Consider the following 21061-nt stretch of genomic DNA (forward strand, 5'->3'; position numbering starts at 1 on the left):
GTATGTATAAGCACCTTTAAGTATATATGTATGTACACACACACATATACACACACACACACACATACACAAATGCATATAATATGGATTTGTTTATGCCTTACTGTTAAATTGTACACTTGAAATTTACTGGATTTCCTTAACCAATGTCACTAAAAAAAATTAAAATAAATAAATAAAGTTAAAAAAAAAAAAGAAGGATATGTGCATATATAGGTATGTGGCTGAGGCTGTATTGTATCACCATCCCAATACCCTCACCTAATTTCCAGGCAAGCTTGAAGGATTCAAGCTGCTCACATGGAATGAAGAACCCAGCCATAGGAACTGGGAGGGGATTGATTCAATGCTCCATAGGATATTAAGGCTGAAATGACCTGAGAAGCAAGAGGACTTGGAGGGGTGTCTTACCATCCCAAGTTCACCTGATAGTGAGGACCACAGGGAAACTGGAGGCAGATCCCAGAGTTAAAAACTCAACCACAGGCTAAGTCTCCAGGTCAAACCCTGGTTGGCATCATCTTTCTAGAGCTGAGGACAAGAGCTGCCTTTCTTCTCTCCACCATGACTCTGTGGGATGATACAGACCACATATCTCAGCTCTCTTCAGGGCTCTGTGACTATCTGAGGTGTTCTTATCCATGTTGAGAAGAGGGACCAGGATGGGATTCTGTACAACTCAAACCTCAACATGTGGGGACAGACTCAGGTTGGTCACTGTTGAGGCTTTTGTCGACAATGAGAAACCTAATGTGGGCTATGGCCATAAACAGGCCTGTTGATTTTGCCCACAGAATCTGCCCAGTCCTTGGGTGTATTCTCTTCTTTCGTAATCCTTCTCCCTGATGACCCTTCACATTTAAGTCATAGTTGTGACTGCTTCTCTGAGTTCTAGACCTGGCCTCGGGCTGGTTCTCACATCCAGTACACACATGCCCACTCAGGGCTGTCACTTGTTCTGTCACTTGCCCAGATGTCCTGACTGCTCAGGTGTCCCCTCCTCAGAGAGGCTTTCACAGACCAGATCATTGAGAGAATCCCTGGCCCATCCTCATCACTCCTTGCTGCCCACCCCCTTTTTATTCTTCTCCAGATACCACATTATCATGTGACAGACTATCTCTTCTATTTGATTTCCATTTTTAAAATCTGCCTTTTCCTCATAAGCTGTCAGCTCTATGAGGACATGGGCTTTCTTTCAAGTCTTCATTGCTCTGACTATAAGCCCAAGCAGAGTTTCCTTTAAAAATTTTGCAGAGAAATTTTTTACCTTCTGTGATGCTATCACTGTCATTTATCTCCTGTGACTCTCCCACCTCCAGTCATCAAAGTTTCTCTTGTTGTTTCCCTTCTACTATGTCAGCTGCCAGATTATACTCATAGCCTGATGAGGGGACATCATTCGTGACAAAAACTACTAACTGTGGGTACCCCAGCTTAATTATGTGAGAAAGAAACCCCTGCAATATCCCTCAGCTTTCCACTGAGGAGTGTTAGCTGGTGAGAGAGGGATGAGGGGCAGCAATACAGATCTCTCCAAAATTGTTCAAAGGGATTTCTTCTTGATCAAAAATCTCTCACTTAAAACTTCTTGTAGGGGAAGAAAAATGTCATGAACTATTTCATTGTTATATTATTTTAATATTTAGACATTATTATACTAAATTATAAATATTAAATAATATAAATTTCTCTCTAAGCAATAGCATTTAGCTACATCCCAAAAGATATCTATTATCACTTTTTGAAAGAATACTTACTACACAAAAACAGGTTCTTTTACATATGACTGGTGAGTATTGGGAATACGATGCCATGAAAAGAATATTGCTGTTGACTATTAAAAGTTTTTATTGGGTAAGAGTCCCATTCAAGATGACAGGATAGGTAAATGTGGTGCTTGCCTCCTCCCATAACTGCATCAAAATTACAACTACATTGTAGAACAATCAATCTGAAGACTAGCTGAGTATAACTCCTATAACTAAAGATAAAAGAAGAGGCCACGTTGAGATCTAGTAGGAGGGGCAGAGATATGAAAGGAGCTAGCCCCAAACCTATGTGTGGTCATTGAGCATTGGGAGGGATATCTCAGTTCCAGAGGTCCCCCTGGTGGAGTAAGCAACTCCAGCCCCATAACAAGGCTCCCCAGCCCAGGACTCCAGGGCAGAAAGAGAAAAGTCCCCACAAAATCTGGCTGTGAAAAATCAGTAGGAATTTTGACTGGGCAGATGAGATGGAAACTGGAAATCCAAAAATCCACTAAAAGAGCTCACACACAGACTCTGTCACTCAAAGGCACTCATTTGGGCTCTGACAGAGGGACAGAAACTCAGGAGGTACCAGAGACATACAGAGAAACTCTGAGTTGTGTGGCTTCAGGTCAAGGGCTGGAGGGACAGCTGCTATTGCCCCTCTGTTGAGCCCTCCTCCTGTGTAGCTGCTAAAGGTGGGCACCATCTTGCCTGTGATGAGCCCTCCCCTAACCCCCACATCCAGTTCTGAATCTGCAATGGCCTGGTGAGATCCGCTCACTCCATCCCCACCTAACCCACCTAAATATTTGGCTGGGTATGATCTGAGACTCTTACAAGAAGTCATGGGCTCAGCACTGTCACCAAATCTAAATCTGCACTGGCCAAGTGAAATTGGCTTGCTTTACTCTGATGATTTCCTTGGACTGCCTCCCACTCAAATCACGTACCACCCAAAGACTATGTCAACTGCTGAGACTTATGGGTAGCTGGCAGGCAGCTGCAAGCCTTGGGGTGCCCTGGACCTTTAGGCCCAGTACTGGTTGCAGCTTGCCTCAGTTTGCAGTGTGGCCTCCAGATCCAGCATATGCAGCAACCAACCTTTGTAGCTCCTGGCAGGTAGCCCCCTGCAGTCATAGCAGTGACTGATCTTGGCCTGCATGATAGGCCCTCCCAAATGGCCTCAGAACCAACATACCCAGAGGCTGGCATCAGACCGCAACGCAGCACCGCTTGATTAGCCCCTCAAGCGGACGTACCCAAGGGTGATCTAAACAGGCACACCTAAAGGGTGGTCTAAACAGGTATGCAAGACTGCTAGGGCAAATCCCACTCTGTGGAGTCAGCTTGAATACAGCAGCTCATACCCTGTGGGCATAACCAATCCTCACAGCCAGTCAGCCTGAGAGTCAATTGTACCCACTGACATGCTAACAGAAATCAAGGCTTAAAAGAAACAGGTGAGCACAAACAGCTCACACAAGGGGCACCTTTGTACCTACCACCTGGCACAGGTGATCAGGGAGACTGCACCGCTGGGCCACACAGAGCGCTTACTACATAAAGCCACCTGACCAAGTCTGGGAGACATAGCAAATCTACCTAATACATAGAAATGAACACAGACAAGCAACCAAAATGAGAAAACAAAGAAACACGTTGCAAATGAAAGAACAGTAGAAAACTCCAAAAAAAGAACTAAACAAAATGGAGGCAAGCAACATACCTGATACAGAATTCAAAACACTCGTTATGAGAATGCTCAATGAACTTAGGGGAAGAATAGATGATCTCAATGAAAATATCAAGAAAGAGATAGTAACCATAAAAAGAGACATAGAAACCATAACAAGAATCAGTCAGAAATAAGGAATACAATAACTGAAATGAAGAATATACTAGAAGGCATCAACAGTAGATTAGATGAAGTAGAAGATCCAATCAGCGATTTGGAAGACAGGGTTGCAGAAAAATCAACTGGAGCAGAAAAAAGAAAAAAGAATCAAAAACATGAAGAAACTTTAAGGGACCTATGGAATAACATTGAGCATACAAATATTCGCGTTATAAGAGTACCCGAAAGAGAAGAGAGATAGCAAAGAATTGAGAACCTATTTGAAGAATTAATGACTAAAAACTTCCCTAACCTGGAGAAGGAAATAGACGTACTAGCTGAGAAAGCTCAGTCTGAAATGAGAGGAACACAAATAGGCTCACTCCAAGACACATTTTAATTAAAATATCAAAGACTGAAAGAAAATGGCTCAGATGATAGAAGCTTTGTTCATCCCTCTTGTGACCAAATCAAAGTTGTGACTGAAACATGGAGCAAACAGCAAGAAAAGTCTTCTGATATCTAGATAAACAAAAACATTACAACTAGAGAGAGAAATAAGAAATCACCCAGCAATGGTAGAAGGTAGGAGGGGGCAAAAATTCAAGGCTGCCGGGTCCCCAGCAGTTGTGTGGGATAGAGGCAACGAAGTGGCAGCAAGCAGCTGCAGATGCCTTTTTTTTTTTTTTGTCTTTGGCATGTTTATTTTTAAAAAATTTTTTTCCGTCCTTACACTGGGAGCGGGGAGGGCTCAACAAAGGAACAATGGATACCGCTGGCATTTCTGTACAGAATGGGTCTCGCCTCTGGCCCTCACTTCAACAACTCAGTGTCCCCCTAAAGTCCCTGGTGCCCCCTGCGCAGCCAAACCAAGCCTGGTGCTCAGAGCAAGAAGGTCCCTGACTGCAAAAGTTGCTCACAGACATATCCCCTTTAAGAGGTGTCTGCAGCTGCTAGCTGCTGCAACCACTGCCTCTTCCATCCCACTCAGATGCTCATGTCAGATAGCCTCACATCCTCACCCTGTCCAGCCTTCTGCCTTTGCTAGGTGATTTCTTAATTCTATCCCTAGCTTCTTCATCTAGGTCCCAGGTAATTTTCCTTACTGTTTGCTCCTTGTTTCTGTCACAACTTTGATTTGGTCAGCAGAGAGATGAACAGGGCCTCTATCATCAACGTCATTATTTCCCCCCTTGCAGATGCCTTTTAAAGGAGCCGTGTGTTTGTGACTTTCATGGTGATGGTCCTGCTTGCTCTGAGCACCGGTTCTGGGTAGGCTGCTCAGAGGGCACCAGGGACTTACAGAGGGACACTGAGTTGTCGGAGTAAGAGCTGGAGGCGAAAATCTCTCCTGGACAGAAGTGCCAGCAGTATCTATTGTTCCTCTGTTGAGCCCTCTCCACTCCCAGTGTGGGAACTTAGCATAGTCATAGCCGAGACATCATCAAACTGGATAACAGAGGTCGCTCTGCCCAGAGGATTCCCTGAAACTCTGCCTCTCCCAATTCGTGTCCCCACCCAAGCCACATCCAGGTGTGACCTCGCTTAGTCAGGTGCACCTTGTTGAGCAGCACCTAGACTCACATTGATGGCAGCTGGCCTCGGTTTCTGGTGTGGCCTTTTGAGGCAACTACAAGAAGAGCATCTGTGGATTGCTTGCTGAATCTTAGCAGGTGGCCCCAGAGGGACACAGCCTGGGGCTAAAATTGGCCTGCTGCCTAACCCCTCTCAGGACTGTGCCTCTGAACACCTACTGCACAAAGAAGCACTAATAAGACCTAGGAGCTTTGCTCAGTACACAGAAACAGACATAGAAATGCAGCCGAAATGGAAAAACAATGAAGCAGAAACCATATGAGAGAATAGAATAGAGATCCAGGAATAATGGAATCAAGCAATCTAACAGATGCAGAGTTCAAAACTCTGTTTATAAAGATGCTTGATGAACTCAGGGGAAGTGTAGATGAATTCAATGAGAACGTCAACAAAGAGATAAAAAACATAAAAATGGAAATGGAAATTGTAAAAGAGAACCAGTCAGAAATGAAGAACACATTATTCGAGATCAAGAGTATATTAGATGGAATAAACAGAGTGAATGAAGAAGAGGATCAAACCACTAATATAGTGTATGAGGAAGCCAAGGACACTCAATCAGAATGACAAGAAAAAGAAGCTAAGACTATAATAATAATTTAAGGAGCCTATGGGACACTATTAAATGTAAAAATATCCACGTCATCGGAGTACTTGAAGGACAACAAGACATTGAAGTGCTATTTGAAGAAATAATGATGGAAAACTTCCCTAACCTGGTGAAGGAAATAGACATACAACCCCAGGAAGCTGAGAGAGTTGTCCCCAAAAAGGTGAACCCAAAAAGGCCTACACCAAAGCATATCTAATTAAAATGCCCAAGGCTAAATACAAAGAGAAAATCTTAAAAGCAGAAAGAGTAAAGCAGTTAGTTATCTATAACGGAGCAACCATAAGACTGGCAGCTGATTTCTCAAAAGAAACCATGCAAGACAGAAGGGCTCGGCACAAGATATTCAATGTGAGGAAAACTCAGGATCTGAATTAATGAATGTTACCCCAATAAACTTAATTAAAAAAAAGAAAAGAAAAAGAAAACCCAGGATCTTCAACCAAGAATACTTTATCCAGCAAAGCTCTCATTTAGGGTTGAAGGACAAATAAAGAGCTTCCCAGACAAAAATAAGCTAAAGGAATTCATCAACACCAAGCCACTACTATACGAAATGTTGAAAGTCCACTCACTGAGAAAGTCTACTCACAGGAATAAAGAATGGTAATTACTACACTCCTATCAACAAGTAACTCAAATGGAAAAGAATTAAGTGCTCCAACCAAAAGACAGAGTGACTGAATGGATATGAAAACAAGACCCCTACATATGCTGCCTACAAGAGATTCACTTCAGATTAAAAGACACACACAGACTAAAAGGAAGGGGATGGAAGAAGATATTGCCTTGATGGACCTACAGGGTACTGCACTGAAGGAAATGGGTCAGATAGAGATCACATGATTTCACATACATTTGAAATCTAAAGAACAAAATCAACAACAACAACAACAACAACAACAAAAGTGAAAATAAACTCATAGATACAAAGAATATTTTGAGGGCTACTAGATGGGAAGGTGATAGGGAGACAGCAAAAAAGGGTAAAGGTATTAAGAGGTACAAATGGATAGTTTCAGAATAGACATGGAGATGTAGACTGTAGCATGAAGAAGGTAGTTAATAGTGTTGTAATAAATATGTAAGAGGAAATAAGGGTACTAATTTTAGTGGGGCAATTGCTTTGTGACTTATGTGGATCTCTGATCCCAGTGTGTACAACTGGAACTGGTATATGATTGTATGCCAACTAAAATTGGAAAGAAATTCATTGAATTGTACAATGTAAATACAAACAACTAATTGTCTTTTAGTTTTCAATAAAGCCAGAAAATAAAATAAAAAAAAAATAATAAAATAAAATAAAACAAAATAAGAAACAACGGTTAAAAAAGACAAAGAGAGAATCTTAAAAGCTACCAAAGAAAGCAACTAGTTACTTACAAGGGAGCTCACATAAGACTGTGAGTAGATTTCTCAACAGAAACTTTGCAGGCAGAAGAAATTGGCACAAAATATTCAAAATGTTGAAAAGCAAGGACCTACAACCAAGACTATTCTACCCAACAAGACTATCAGTTAAAATTGAAGGTGAGAGAAAGAGCTTTAAAGGACTTCATCACCACCAAGCCAGTATTACAATAAATGTTAAAGGACTTCTTTAAGAAAAAAGAGGAGAAAAACATAAATATGAATTAAAAAAATGGCAATAACAATGTACCTATCAATAATCACTTTAAATGTAAATGGATTAAATGCTCCAATCAAAAGACATAGGGTAGCCAAATGGATAAGAAAACAAGAGACCCATTTCAGATCAAAAGACACATACAGACTGAAAGTAAAGGGATGGAAAAAGATATTTCATAAAAATGAAAACGAGGAAACAGCTGGGGTAGCAATACTTACATCAGACAAAATAGACTTTAAAACAAAGGTTATAATAAGAGATAAAGAAGGACATTACATAACGATAAAGAGATCAATCCAATAAGAGGACATAGGGTAGTAAATATTTATGCATCCAACATAGGATCACCTAAATATATAAAGCAAATATTCACTGAAATGATAGGAGAGATTAAAGTAATACAGTCATAGTAGGGGACATTTACACCCCATTAACACCAATGGACAGATCTTCCAAACAGAAAATAAATAAGGAAACAGTTACCTTAAGTGACACACTAGACCAGATGGATTCGATTGATATTTTTAGAGCATTTCACCCCCAAACAGCATAACATACATTCTTCTCAAGTGCACATGAAACATTTTCCAGAATATAACACGTTAGGCCACAAAATACGTATCAATAAATTAAGATTGGACTCATAACAAGCATCTTCTTTGACCGCAAAGGTATAAAATTAGAAATTAACTACAAGAAATAAACTGAAAAATACATAAATATATGGAGTCGAAATAACATGCTGCTAAACAATTAATGGGTTAGCAATGAGATAAAAAAAAAATCAAAAGATACCTTGAGACAAATAAATATGAAGACACAATGACTCAAAATATGAGACATAGCAAAAGCAGTCCTAAAAGAAAAATTCAAAGCAATATGGGCCTACCTCAAGAAACAAGAAAAATCTAAAATAAATGATCTAACCTTAAACCTAAAGTGATTAGAAAAAGAACAACAAACAAAGCCCAAACTGAGTAGAAAAAATAAAATAATAAAGAGCACAGTGGAAATTAAAAAAAAAAAAATAGAGTCTAAAAAACAACACAAAGACCAATGAAACAAAAGGCTGGTTCTTTGTCAAAATAAACAAAGTTACCTGAAACAATAAAATGCATAGAAGAAAACATAAGAGCGAAACTCAAGGACCTGGGGCTTAAAGAGGATTTTATGAATTTGACCTCAAAGGCAAGGAAAGTAAAAGCTAAAATAAATAAATGTGACTATACCAAACTAAAAAGCTTCTACTCAGCAAAAGAAACCATACACAAGGTAAAAAGACAACCATCAGAATGGGAAACTATACTTGTAAGCAATGCCTCTGATAAGGACCTAATATCCAAAATACAAAGCACTCATACGACTCAATAACAACAAAAAAACAAACGATCCAATCAAAAAATGAGCAGAGGATCTGAACAGACATTTCTCCCCAGAGGACATACAAATGGCCAATAAATATATGAAAAGATGCTTAACATCTCTTTCTGTTAGGGAAATGCAAATCAAAACCACGATGAGATACCATCTCATGCCTGTTAGAATGGCTATAATCAACAGGACAAGTAATAGCAAATGTTGGAGAGGATGCAGAGAAAAAAGAACCCTCATACACTGCTGGTGGGACTGCAAATTGGTACAGCCACTATGGAAAACAGTATGGAGGTTCCTCAGAAAACTAAGAATCGATCCACCATATGATCCAGCAATCCCTCTACTGGGCATACCCCAAAGACTTGAAAAACCCATATCTGAGAAGATATTTGCACAGTGATGTTCATAGAAACATTATTCATGGTGGCCAGGACATGGAAGCAACTGAAGTGTCCTATGATAGATGACTAGATAAAGAAGCGGTGGTACATATATACAATGGAATATTACTCAGCCATAAGAAGAGATGAAATAGTGCCATTTGCGCCAACATGGATAGACCTCAAGATAATCATGCTAAGCGAAATAAGCCAAACTGAAAAAGTAGAAAATCATATGATATCACTTATATGTGGGATATAAACCTAAAAGCAACAAGTGAACAGGACAAACAAACAGAGACTCATGGACATGGACTATAGAGTAGTGATTACCAGAGGACTATAGAGAAGTGGTTACTAGTAGGGTGGGGGAGGAGCGGGGCGGTAAATGGGGTAAAGGGAGTCAAATATATGGCAGCTGAAGGAAACTGGACTTTGGGTGGTAAACACACAATAGAACATACAGATGTTAAATTATAACGTACACCTGAAAATTATATGATTGTATTAACTAATGTTACTCCAAAAAACTTAATTAAAAAAAAATTTAAATGGAAAACTTGAAATTGTAAAAATCCTTGAAGAAAATAAAGGAGAAAATCTTCTAAAAAAATAAACAAAATTAAAAAACATTTAATAAGACTCATCAAGAAATAGACAGGACCCAAATAAATAAAATCAGAAAAAAAAGAGAAGTGGCAACTGACTCCACAGAAATACAAAGGATCATAAGAAAATACTACAAACAATTATATGCCAACAGATTGGACAATGAATAAATTTCTAGAAACATACGATCTCCCAAGACTGAATCAAGAAGAAATAGAAAACCTGAACAAACCGATTACTAGTACTGAAATTTACTTGGTAATTGAAATACTCCCAACAAGCAAACGTCCTGAACCCAATGTTTTACCAAACATTCAAAGAAGAATAACACCTATTCTCCTTAAACTATTCCAAAAAATTCAAGAGGAGAAAAGTCTCCCAAGCTCATTTTATGAGGCCACCATACCCTGATTCCAAAACCGGACAAAGACATTACAAAAAAATAAATTTATAGGACAATATCTCTGATGAACATAGATGCAAAAATCCTCAAGAAATATTAGCAAACTGAATTGAGCAAAACATTAAAAAAAATCATACACCAAGATCAAGTGAGATTTATTCCTGGGATGCAAGGTCGGTTCAATATTTGCAAATCAATTAATGTGATACATCACATTAACAAATTGAAAGATAAAAACTATATGATCATCTCAACAGATGTAGAAAAAGCATTTGAAAAGTTCTAGCATTTATTTATAATAATAAAAAAAAACTCAGCAAAATGGGTATGGGAAACATACCTCAATATAATAAAGGCCATATATGACAGACCCAAAGCTAACATCATATTCATAAGTTAAAGTGTTAAAGTGTTTTCTTTAAAATCAGAAACAAGACAAGAATTTCCATTTTCACAACTTAGTCAACATAGTATTAAAAGTCCTAGACACAGCAAACAAGAAAAAGAAATAAAACACATTCAAGTTTGAAAGGAAGTAGTAAAACAGTCATTATTTGTAGATGACATGATATTCTATATAGAGAGAGAACCCTAAAGTTTCCACTCAAAAACCATTAGAACTGATAAATGAATTTACTAGCAGGATATAAAACTAATATTCAGAAATCTATTGCATTTTTATATATCAATGATGAACTGTCAGAAAGAGAAATTAAAAAGACTATCCTATTTACAAGTACATCAAGAAAAATAAACTGCCGAGGAATATATTTAACCAAGGAAATAAAAGACCTGTACTCAAATAATTATAAGTCACTGAAAAAAGAAATTAAAGAAGATACAAATAAATGAAATTATATGTCATGCTCATGGATAGAAAGAATTAACATCATTAAAATGTCCATACTACTCTAAACAACCTGTACATTCAATCTCTATCAAAATACCAATGGAATTTTTCAAAGAACTAGATCAAATAATCCTAAAATTTATGTGGAACCATAAAAGATCCTGAATAGAAATGGCAATCTTGAGAAAGAACGAAATTGAAGGTGTCATACTACCTGATATAAAACCATAGTACAAGGCTATAGTAATCAAAACAGCATGGTACTGGCATAAAAACAGACACATAGATCAACGAAACAGAATAGAGAGCCCAGAAATAAATATATGACTATATGGTCATTTAATCTATGACAAAGAAGACAAGAAAATACAATAAGGTAAAGACAGTCCCTTCAATAAATAGCGTTGGGAAAACTGACCAGGTACATGCAATAAAATGAAACGACCACTTTCTTACACCATATACAAGAATAAATTCAAAATGGATTAAAGACATAAATGTAAGATTCAAAACCATAAAATTCTTCAGAGAAAACAAAGGCAGAAAACTCTAACATTGCTCTGACTAATATTTTTATCTGACATATCTTCTTGAGCAGGGGAAACAAAGGAAAAAATAAACAAATGGGATTACCTCAAACTTAAAAGATTTTATACAGCAAGGGAAACCATCAACAAAACATAAAGCAAACCTACTGAATACAAGAAGATATTTACCTATGATACATCTGATTAGGGTTTAATATCCAAAATTTATTTAAAAAAAAAAAAACTCATGCAACTCAACACCAGAAAAACAAAGAATCCAATTTAAAAATAGGCAGAGGACCTGAATATATATCTCTTAAAGAAGACATGCAGATGGCCAATAGGTATATGAAGAGATGCTCAACATCACTAATCATAGGAGAAATGCAAATTAAAACAACATGAGATATCAGTTCACACCTGTCAGAGTGGCTATCATCAATAAATCGGAAAACATCAAATGCTAGCAATAATGTTGAGAAGAGCGAATCATTGTCCACTGTTGGTGTGATTGCAAATTGGTACAGTCACTATGGAAGACAATTTAGAGGCTCTTCAAAAAATTAAAAATAAAACTACCATATGAACCCCGATTGTACTTTTGGGTAAGTATCCAAAGTAAACCAAAACACTAATTCGAAAAGATATATGCACCCCTATGTTCACTGCAATACTATTTACAATAGCTAAGATATGGAAACAACCTAACTGCCTGTTAATAGACAATTGGATAAAGAAGTTATGGTACATATATATAATGAAATATTACTCATCCATAAAACAAAACGAAATATTACCATTTACAATGACATGGATGGACCTAGAATGTATTATGCTAAGTGAAATAAGCAAGACAAAGACAAATATCATATGATTTCACTTATATGTAGAATATAGAGAACAAAATAAATGAATAAACAAAACGAAAATAGGCTTATAGGTACAGAGAACAAACTAGTGATTATCAGATGAGAGGGCGGTTAGGAGTCTGGGTGAAAAAGGTGAAGAGAGTACAAACTGATTGTTACAAAATTGTCATGGGCATGTAAAGGAACATAGTCAATAATATTTTAATGGCTAACAGCATAAGGAACATAGTCAATAATATTTTAATGGCTATGTATAGTGTCAGGTGGGTACTAGAGTAATGGGGAGGAATGACTTCATAAGTTATATAAATGTCTAACCACTATGCAGCACACCTGAAACTAATATAAAATATAAAAGTCTTTATTACAAAGCTGCATATATTTTCCAATTAAAATGGAGTATTTAAAGAAGGAATACAATATAAATGTTCACATAGAAGTTTAATATATAAATAATGCCTAAAAAACACTTTGAAAAATGTAGTTTGATGAAGATTCAGTTAGAGTAAAAGATACATCTCTTAAGTACAGCATTTCATTCATTGCTACTGGAAGACAATCCAAACATTCTGTGACTATAAAGCAGCCCCCAGTTCTTGGTGTGATCCAGGAAGTCTTCACGTTCTCTACATTTGGGAGGATCATCCATGCAGAAGCTGACCGCTGTGTGCAGCATGTGGAAGAGGAGGAGTTCCAGCCCAGAGAGGAGGCTCCCCTGCATCCACTGGTCTCAGGGACTGTCAAATGGAGGTGGAGGTGGGAGGAGGCAGCCTCACAGCAGGGAGGCCTGAGTGGAGAGGAGGGAAGAGCACTGCTTTACTTAAAGTTAAGACCCAAGACCTCTCCTGGGGACCATCAGGTCTTGGCTCTTGGCCTTTTGGCGGGTTTGGAAAACCTTATTGTAAAGTAACAATTTTCACAACTTCTTTCAGGAACTTGAGCATTTTTAGCATCTCTGCCATCTCCTCCTCTTGCCATGAGCGTTTGATCTCTCTTCCTTCAGTTCTGGAACCAGGGAAGTAATTTCTTGCCTCAGCAACGAATAGGTCGAGTTCATCTTTCTGTAAGTGTCGGTGAGGCTGGGTGCTTAATGACTCTTTCTCTCGCCTTGCATCTTCTAAGGATGGCTGAATCCTCACACGCTCCTCTTTCGTTGCACTGAACTTGTCAATGAGTTTGGCACTTCTCAATCTGGGCAGCCACTGTGTTTGCTACTGCGCTTCAAGTCTTCCATAGAGTTGAGTGCAAACAGACCGAACAAGTTTGACTATAAATAAGAGACCCACCAAGAAGCTGATGGCAGGTGGACAAGCCACGGTCATCCACGTGGACAGTGAGGCGTGGATGAAGGCCAGGGGGCAGCACTTCTACCTCCACCACGCCCAGCTCCCCAAGGATCCGCCCAAAGCCCAACTCCTCAGAGGATAAATCTGTTAAGAGTTCTGACATTTCTAGACAGGACGACAAAAGCATAGTCCTTACGGAAAATTAAAAATTGTACTTTATTAAGTTAATGTTCAGTTTCAGCCAGACTTCTCTGAAACCATGCCAACAGAAGTAGAGCGCAGCTCACTACTGTCAAGTGGGGAGAGGTTCCCCACTAAACCTCCACTGAAACCCATGGGAGATAGAGAAGGTTAACACTGGGCAGGGTTGAGAGATCGGACTCTCACTGGCCTTCTGCTTGTACTAACCACCCTGTATTCCATTAAGTGCCAGCAATACTACCTCATCTTCATTCTTCTTTCCATCTTTCAGAATCTTATTGGTTTTTTATGTATAATTTTAAGTATTTAACTGTAGTTAGTGAATAGGAAAGAATGTTTATGCCATCATTCTCATTTAATGCTTTCTATCTTATTCTTTTCCTAAGCACAGTTATGAACATGTTTTCCTTAACATCACATAGACTATATCTAGTTCTGCTCTAAGCCACCTGAATCCGATTTTTTGTTTTGACCCATAAGTTTACCTCAGGATTCTTTACCCACTGTTCTGATAGGACAGTGGACATGTCAAAACCAATTGTCTATGGATCATATTTGTTTCCCTGAACTTTTTGTTTCACTAATTTATTAAACTATCCCACCTCCAGCTGCAAACTACTTAACTACTCAGAGCTTTACATAAATCCTTCATATCTAATAAAGCAAGTCCTCCCACAGTGCTCTTCTAAAGGGATTTAGTTTGATATTACATCTTTACAAGTATGTCTCCACATGAATTTTTATGGAAAAGTGCTTTTTGGTTTTTTTAGGATTAACTAAAGTTGCAGCCATTTCATTGCTTTATTCTAAGATATAGTCTATAATTTGTCTTCCAGTTGATCAATTTTAAATTTCACTTTTAAATTCTTCATTATTATATTTTTGTTATTGCTCTTGATTAGGTTCTTAATATAAATGAGACTACAAATTACCTCTGTTCACTAATTCAGCTATAACTAAAAGTTTCTAGTATGCACATTTATTTTTATTACTTTCTAAATGTCATGCAATTTTGAAATTGATTTCCTTCTTAATATACTGTTTAATAGAGATAATTTTCCAAAGTTCCATATCAAGGTTTTTTGTCTACTCATTTTATCATTACTTTCTACATTTACCGAACTATGTTGAGAGAATATTATTTGTGGTGATTCTAATTAGTTGAATTTATTGGTGTTTAGAATAAAACTATATTTTCACTGTCTTATGATAATTCCAAGGGAACTTGAAAGGCTTGTCCTTTAATTTCAGCATACACATATGCAACTATGTGGTCCACTTTAATACAAATATCATTTATATCTTCTATAGCCATATTTATTAAATATGCCACAGGATTTATTCTTTCATCAGATGAGGTACAGCAGGTCCTCAAATAAATTCCTTTCATTAAATGTCATTTAGTTACAACGTTGATGAGAAAAAAAAATCAATTCCCTACAAGGACCACTGTCTGTGTGGAGTTGGCATGTTCTCCCCACGTCTGTGTGGATTTCCTCTGGGTCCTCGAGTCTCCTCTCACATCCCAAATGTGCATGTTAGGTGAACTGCTGTGTCTACATTAACCCCATGTCTGAGTGCGCGTGGTGTGTGAATGCACCCTGAGATGGAATGGTATCCTGCCCAGGGTGGGTTTCTGCCTTGAGCTGAGCTGCGGGGATATGGCCACCTGAAAAACGGAACTGGAATAAGCGGGTTAGATAATAATGATTAATCTTTCTTAAATGTATGTCTAGCTCAGATTTACATCAATGGTAATATTAGAAGTCTTTTGGATCTTTATTTTGAAGTTTGGTGATGTTTCTGCCCTAACAACTCAGTTCTTCTTTATATCAGTGAAGACTGTAATAAAGGTGGTTTTATTACAGTTCATTTCACTTAAGTCAATTTCCAGGAACCTACTGACAACATTAAGTGAAGAATTATGATCTCATAATTCAAGCGAATCTTAAAGTCTTAGAAATTCATATTTTGTTTTATGATCATTGATATCATATTGCTTAGTGCAGCTATTCAAATACTCTTGCGCTATCAGGATTTCTTTAAAGATAATGAATTTATTGCCTAAATATAAACCTGAAAGATAACAGAATTTAAACCCTAAATTATTTATTTTTATTGACTTAACAACTTTACCATTCTTTTATTTTATAACCTTTCTAACATACTATTGAGGGATATCTTTTTTAGCCAATCAGTATGATTAGACAAAGGCCAAAAAGCACATGAAAAAACTGCTTGGCATCGTTAGTGATCAGGAAAATAGTTAAGGACTAAATTATGTCTCAGTCAAATTCATATTTTGAAGCCCTAACTCCCAATGTGACTGCATTTAGAGATAAGACCTTTAGAGAGGTAACGGAGGTTAACGTGATAAAGGAGAGGCCCTATTTCTGTAGAACTGATATCCTTATAAAAACGGGAAGAAACATCAGACACCTTTCTCTCTCCATGAATGCAAAGAGGAAAGGCCCGGTGAGGACACCGTGAGAAGGTGCTCATCTGCAAGGCAGGAAGAGAGGCCTCACCACAAATCAACCCTGCTGGCACCCTCTTCTTGGACTTTCAGCCTCCAGAACTCTGAGAAATAAATTTGTTTTTTAAGCCACCCAGGCTATGGTATTTTGTTATGCCGGTCCAGCTGACTAATACAGAAATGCAAATCAAAACCTCAATGACATAGCACCTCACATCCACTCAGATGACTACAATCAAAAAGTGAGATAATTCAGTACTGGTGAAGATGTAGAAAATTTAGAACCCTCATATGCCATCATTAGGATTATGAAATGATACAGCGCCTTTGGAAAACAGTTTGGCAGTTCTACAGAGTTATCACATAGCCAGAAATTCCGCTCCTACCTATAAGGTCAAGAGAAATAAAAGCACATGTCCATGCAAAAACTTGTAAATGGATTTTACATCAGCATTACTCAATAACAGCCAAAAGGTTCACGGACTGATGAATGGACAAACAAATGTGGTATATCCAGACAAAGGAATATTATTTCGCCAAGAAAGGATGAAGTACTAATACATGCTACAATATGAACCTTGTAATGCAAAGTGAAAGAAACCAATCACAAAAGAACACATAATGTGTGATTCCATTGACATGTCCAGAATACCCAAATCTATACAGACAGAAAGTAGATTAGTGGTTGCCAGAGCTAAAGCGGCAGGAAATAAGGAGATAATAGCTAAAGGGCATGGGGTTTCTCCCTCTGAGGTGAAGAAAACTGACTGTGGTGTTTCCATATATCTATGAATATACTAAAAGCCACAAAACTGTATGCTTTAAATGGGTAAATTGTATGATACGTGAATTACATCTCAATAAAGCTGTTTAAAAGGAAAAACGACTTTCGAAAGTGGTTCCCTCTAAAGTCTAACTACCTCAGGAGTTTCCTTCTGTCCGTGCTCACTCACCTGGGAACCTCTGGTTTGGGAATTCTTCCTCTAAGGACCAGGGCTCTTCACCTTGCTCCAACTTGAAGATCACCTGGGGTTTGGGAATGCAATACCCTGTGAACGTAACAATCCACAACAAAGACTTTATATATAGACCAGATCCATGTGCTTTTTAGATTCTGAAGGTGGAGAAAGATATAGCAGCAAGAGCAAAATGAAAGTACCCATTTGCAGTTTTCAATGGGAAAGCAATGACACAAACATCGTTTCTGTTTCTCTAAAGGTTTCAATTACCCAGGCCTCTTAAAAGCCTGAACAACATTAATCTCTACAAAGGGTCCATGTGTTTTGATGATTACAACAAAAAGGATTTGAATTCCAAGGGGAGTCACATAGTAAGACCTGCTCACCCATGGAGACAAAGTGGCTGCAGTTCTCCAGCATCACGTCTCTGTACAAGGTCCTATGAGCAGGGCCCATGTACTGCCACTCACCTGGGGTGAACTCCACAGTCACGTCTTCGAACGACACTGATCCCTGCAATGATACATTTTGTTCAAAGTTCAGAATTAAGTGACAAAGAAAATACCTTCGAGAACTACTATTTTCCTGTTTACTCTTAAGGCTCTAAAACAAATAGCTATAAAGAATGTCTACTCGTGCCCTAATTTGTCTTTAACTTTGGAGTTACTCAATTACTTAAAAGGGTTTGTAATGTACTGTAATTCATTCATATATTTTTATGAAAAATTTCAGTGTAAAGAATTCCTACAACTCTTCTACGTCCCGAGGGATTACCCTGGGTAGTCTAGAGAATTCTAGAGAATCCTAAGATGTTCAATCCCTCCAAGGACATCAATACCATAAATAATGGGAGCCAAGGAAACAGTACATGTAAGTTGTGGAGATCCCGTACATGACTGAACTTATGTATCAATAAACGTATAAAGATATATAAATCTAGAGCTCATGGAGAACAAAGGATGACTTACCTAGGAGATGGAATCAAACAGACTAGTATGAGAACACTGCCTACACTGAAGTAACAGCGACAGATATAAATAGAAAGATCTAATCAGCAGAAGCAGTAACCAATTAGCTACCCAATCTAGCAGTATGAGCAGCTTCTTGAATGCTGGTGCCAAATACCGATATTTAAGACATACAAAAAAAAAATACCTTAGAAGTTTTCATGAGACAGACCTGTTCATGTTGCTACTGACTAGTCTGTAGAACAAAAAGCTGGAACTGTCCCTTAAACTACGCATGGTTTTAGAACACAGACGGGTGCTCTAGGACAAAGACAAGCATTAAGGAGACACTAGCAATTTAGGTGGTCATGGAAATTAACAGAAGCAGTCAGACAACAACTTGAGCACATAGGGATTGGACAAAAAAAAAGTACCAGAAACAGCATCTGAGGCACCGTGAATATTAAGGAGGCTGGCAGAAAAAGTAGAGGCCACAAAGCCAGAGAAGAACTTTTCTGAAGGTAATAATGGAATCATGAGGGAGTAGAGTATTGAAAACTGAAAAAAGAGAAAGTTTCCACAACAAAGACTTTAAAGGGGGTGGGAGGAGGGAGCCGGGGGAGTTGCCGTTCAATGAGTATAAAGTTTCACTTGTGCAAAATACTAACTTCTAGAGATCAGCTGCACAACGTGATGCCACTAGTGAATGATACAGCACTGTACATGTAAAAATTTGTCAGGAGGGTAGATCCCATGTTAAGTGTTCTTATCGCAAGTAAACAGTAGAAAGAAAGGGAAGTAGATTAAGAGACAAGAGGACAGAAACACGTTTTTTTCCAGTATTATGTATCCGGTTATATCCTCACTCATGTCTTCGGTATGACTGAGTGAATACCTTCTTTGTGTGAAGTTCAGAGCCAGTAGCTGGGAACTTAAACAAATGAATAAAAGATGAGGAACCCCCCTCATTAAGTTTATCTTAATATAAAAAATAAAATAAAATTTAACTATATTTTCCAAAACTAAAACATTAGTGAGAAAACTGTTGTTTTTTATTCGTTTCTGCCAATCTCTCTAATATGTGACTTAATAAACAGCTGGATAAAAAAAAATTAAGCTAACAATGACAGAAGTGCAAATGGTGAAGTAGGAACCCCAGAAAATTCTCTCTTCCACAAAAACAATGAAAAAACTGGCGAAAATTATAGAAGTTAACAAAGATAATTTCTGGAAGTATACAAGAAAATTGGCTGAATCACTCTAAGTATAGTGATGTTGTATCATTTTAATATACCCTGTTTCCATCCCTCTCAAACTCTGCCACAGTTTGAGAATCCACAGGCTCCAACCTGCAGCCTGGCAACTACATGATGGGTTGTAGTTCCATCAAAGTATCATTGCCAGAAAAACTGTCATCATTTGGGCTGTTTGGTAGTTCGATGAATGACCCCACTACAAGGATATCTTTATGTGTGCTAATTTGGAGCTCATACAGTGTGTGAAAAGTCTTATCCTCAGAAGCATCTGGCCAAACATTTAAAGGCATTTGTTTAACTTATGTGGTGGGTATTAACTGAAGTGGTGGATAACAGCAGGAGCAAACAATGGCCTGATCGAGAAGCTTAAAATAGGAAATGCTGAAGAATGAGATGGCAAAAAAAGATTTTGAAAAGCTCTGATATACTCCTGAGAATCTAAAAGGCTACCCACATGCATAGAACTATGTATAGGCCCAGGGCTGACGGCATGCTCAGGAAAGACATGGGAAAGCCCTAACCTCTAGGTGACTATGAGGTTTGGCATAAGAAAGAAGTAAAGGCCACTACAGGCTTATAAACTGCCTGACTGAACGTTGAAGGAATGCCTTCACATGCACAGAGCCCTGAAGCAAAGACTGGGAGACTACTGGTTCCAGGCATTTAATGAAACTTCTGAAGAAACTTCTACTGCTACAGACCACAAAAAATATAGGTTCTACAGAATTAGTTCAGAAAAGTCACTGAACAAATAAATATCAAGGATGATCCCTATGGAGGGGAGACATTCTGATTTCTAGAGCTGCCTCATCTATGTTATTTTAAATGTCCAGTTATCAACAATAACAACAACAACAACAACAAACTATTAAACAAGGGGGGAAAAAAAAAGAAAGTAAGATTCATATGCAGGAAAAAGCATAATCAAAAGAAACTGCTCCTAAGGAAGGAGATGTTAGACTTCCTAGGAAACAACTTTAAATCAGTTGTTTTAAATATGGTCAATGACCCCTAGGAAAGAATGTCTAAGGAGAAAAGAAAAATATAGGAATAATATTTCACTAAGTAAAGAGTATCGATAAAAAGGAATCAAAGAGAAATTCAAGAGCTGAAAAGTACAATAACTGAAACAAAACTTTCACCAGAGGAGTTCAATAACAGATCTGAGCAAGTCGAAGAAAGAATGAACAAACTGTATAATATGTCTGTTGAAATTATGCAGTGTGAGAAACAGAAAAAATGATGAAAAATAACTATGAGATAGCATCAAGTTTACAAGTCAATGCATAGAGTCCCAGACAAAGAGAAGACATACTCTGAAAGAGTATTTGAAAAAATAATAACCAAGAAGTCTCCAAATTTGATGAAAACAATCTACACATACCAAAAACTCAATGAACTTCAAGAAGGATAAACTTGGAGTAAGAGAGCTGCACCTGCATATGATAATCAAACTGTCAAAAAGACAATCTTGAAAGCAGAGAGGAAGGCATGTGA

General features: G+C 37.9%; 1 protein-coding gene across 6 annotated transcripts; it reads right to left on the reverse strand.

Moving 5' to 3' along the window:
• Positions 1-1052: 1052 nt before the first annotated feature.
• LOC105311531 (zinc finger protein 37A-like) lies at positions 1053-17896 on the reverse strand. 6 transcript variants are annotated; one of them, XR_002778893.1, is made up of 4 exons: positions 17748-17896; positions 17356-17451; positions 16329-16335; positions 1053-1064 (listed from the first exon to the last, which is right to left on the reverse strand). XR_002778893.1 is itself a non-coding variant. In XM_023527137.1 (3 exons), the coding sequence occupies exons 1-3, from the start codon at positions 17815-17817 to the stop codon at positions 15483-15485; spliced, it is 279 nt and encodes a 92-aa protein (XP_023382905.1). In that variant the 5' UTR covers positions 17818-17895; the 3' UTR covers positions 14833-15482. The 6 variants fall into 6 exon arrangements, 1 of the variants encoding a protein (XP_023382905.1); XR_002778892.1 differs by lacking the exons at positions 1053-1064; positions 16329-16335 and adding an exon at positions 13261-13666 and having other exon boundaries at positions 17748-17895; XR_002778889.1 differs by lacking the exons at positions 1053-1064; positions 16329-16335 and adding an exon at positions 13263-13706 and having other exon boundaries at positions 17748-17891.
• Positions 17897-21061: the final 3165 nt, after the last annotated feature.

The sequence above is a fragment of the Pteropus vampyrus genome, unplaced genomic scaffold (genome assembly GCF_000151845.1).
Source record: "Pteropus vampyrus isolate Shadow unplaced genomic scaffold, Pvam_2.0 Scaffold1000004713, whole genome shotgun sequence".
NCBI lineage: Eukaryota > Metazoa > Chordata > Mammalia > Chiroptera > Pteropodidae > Pteropus > Pteropus vampyrus.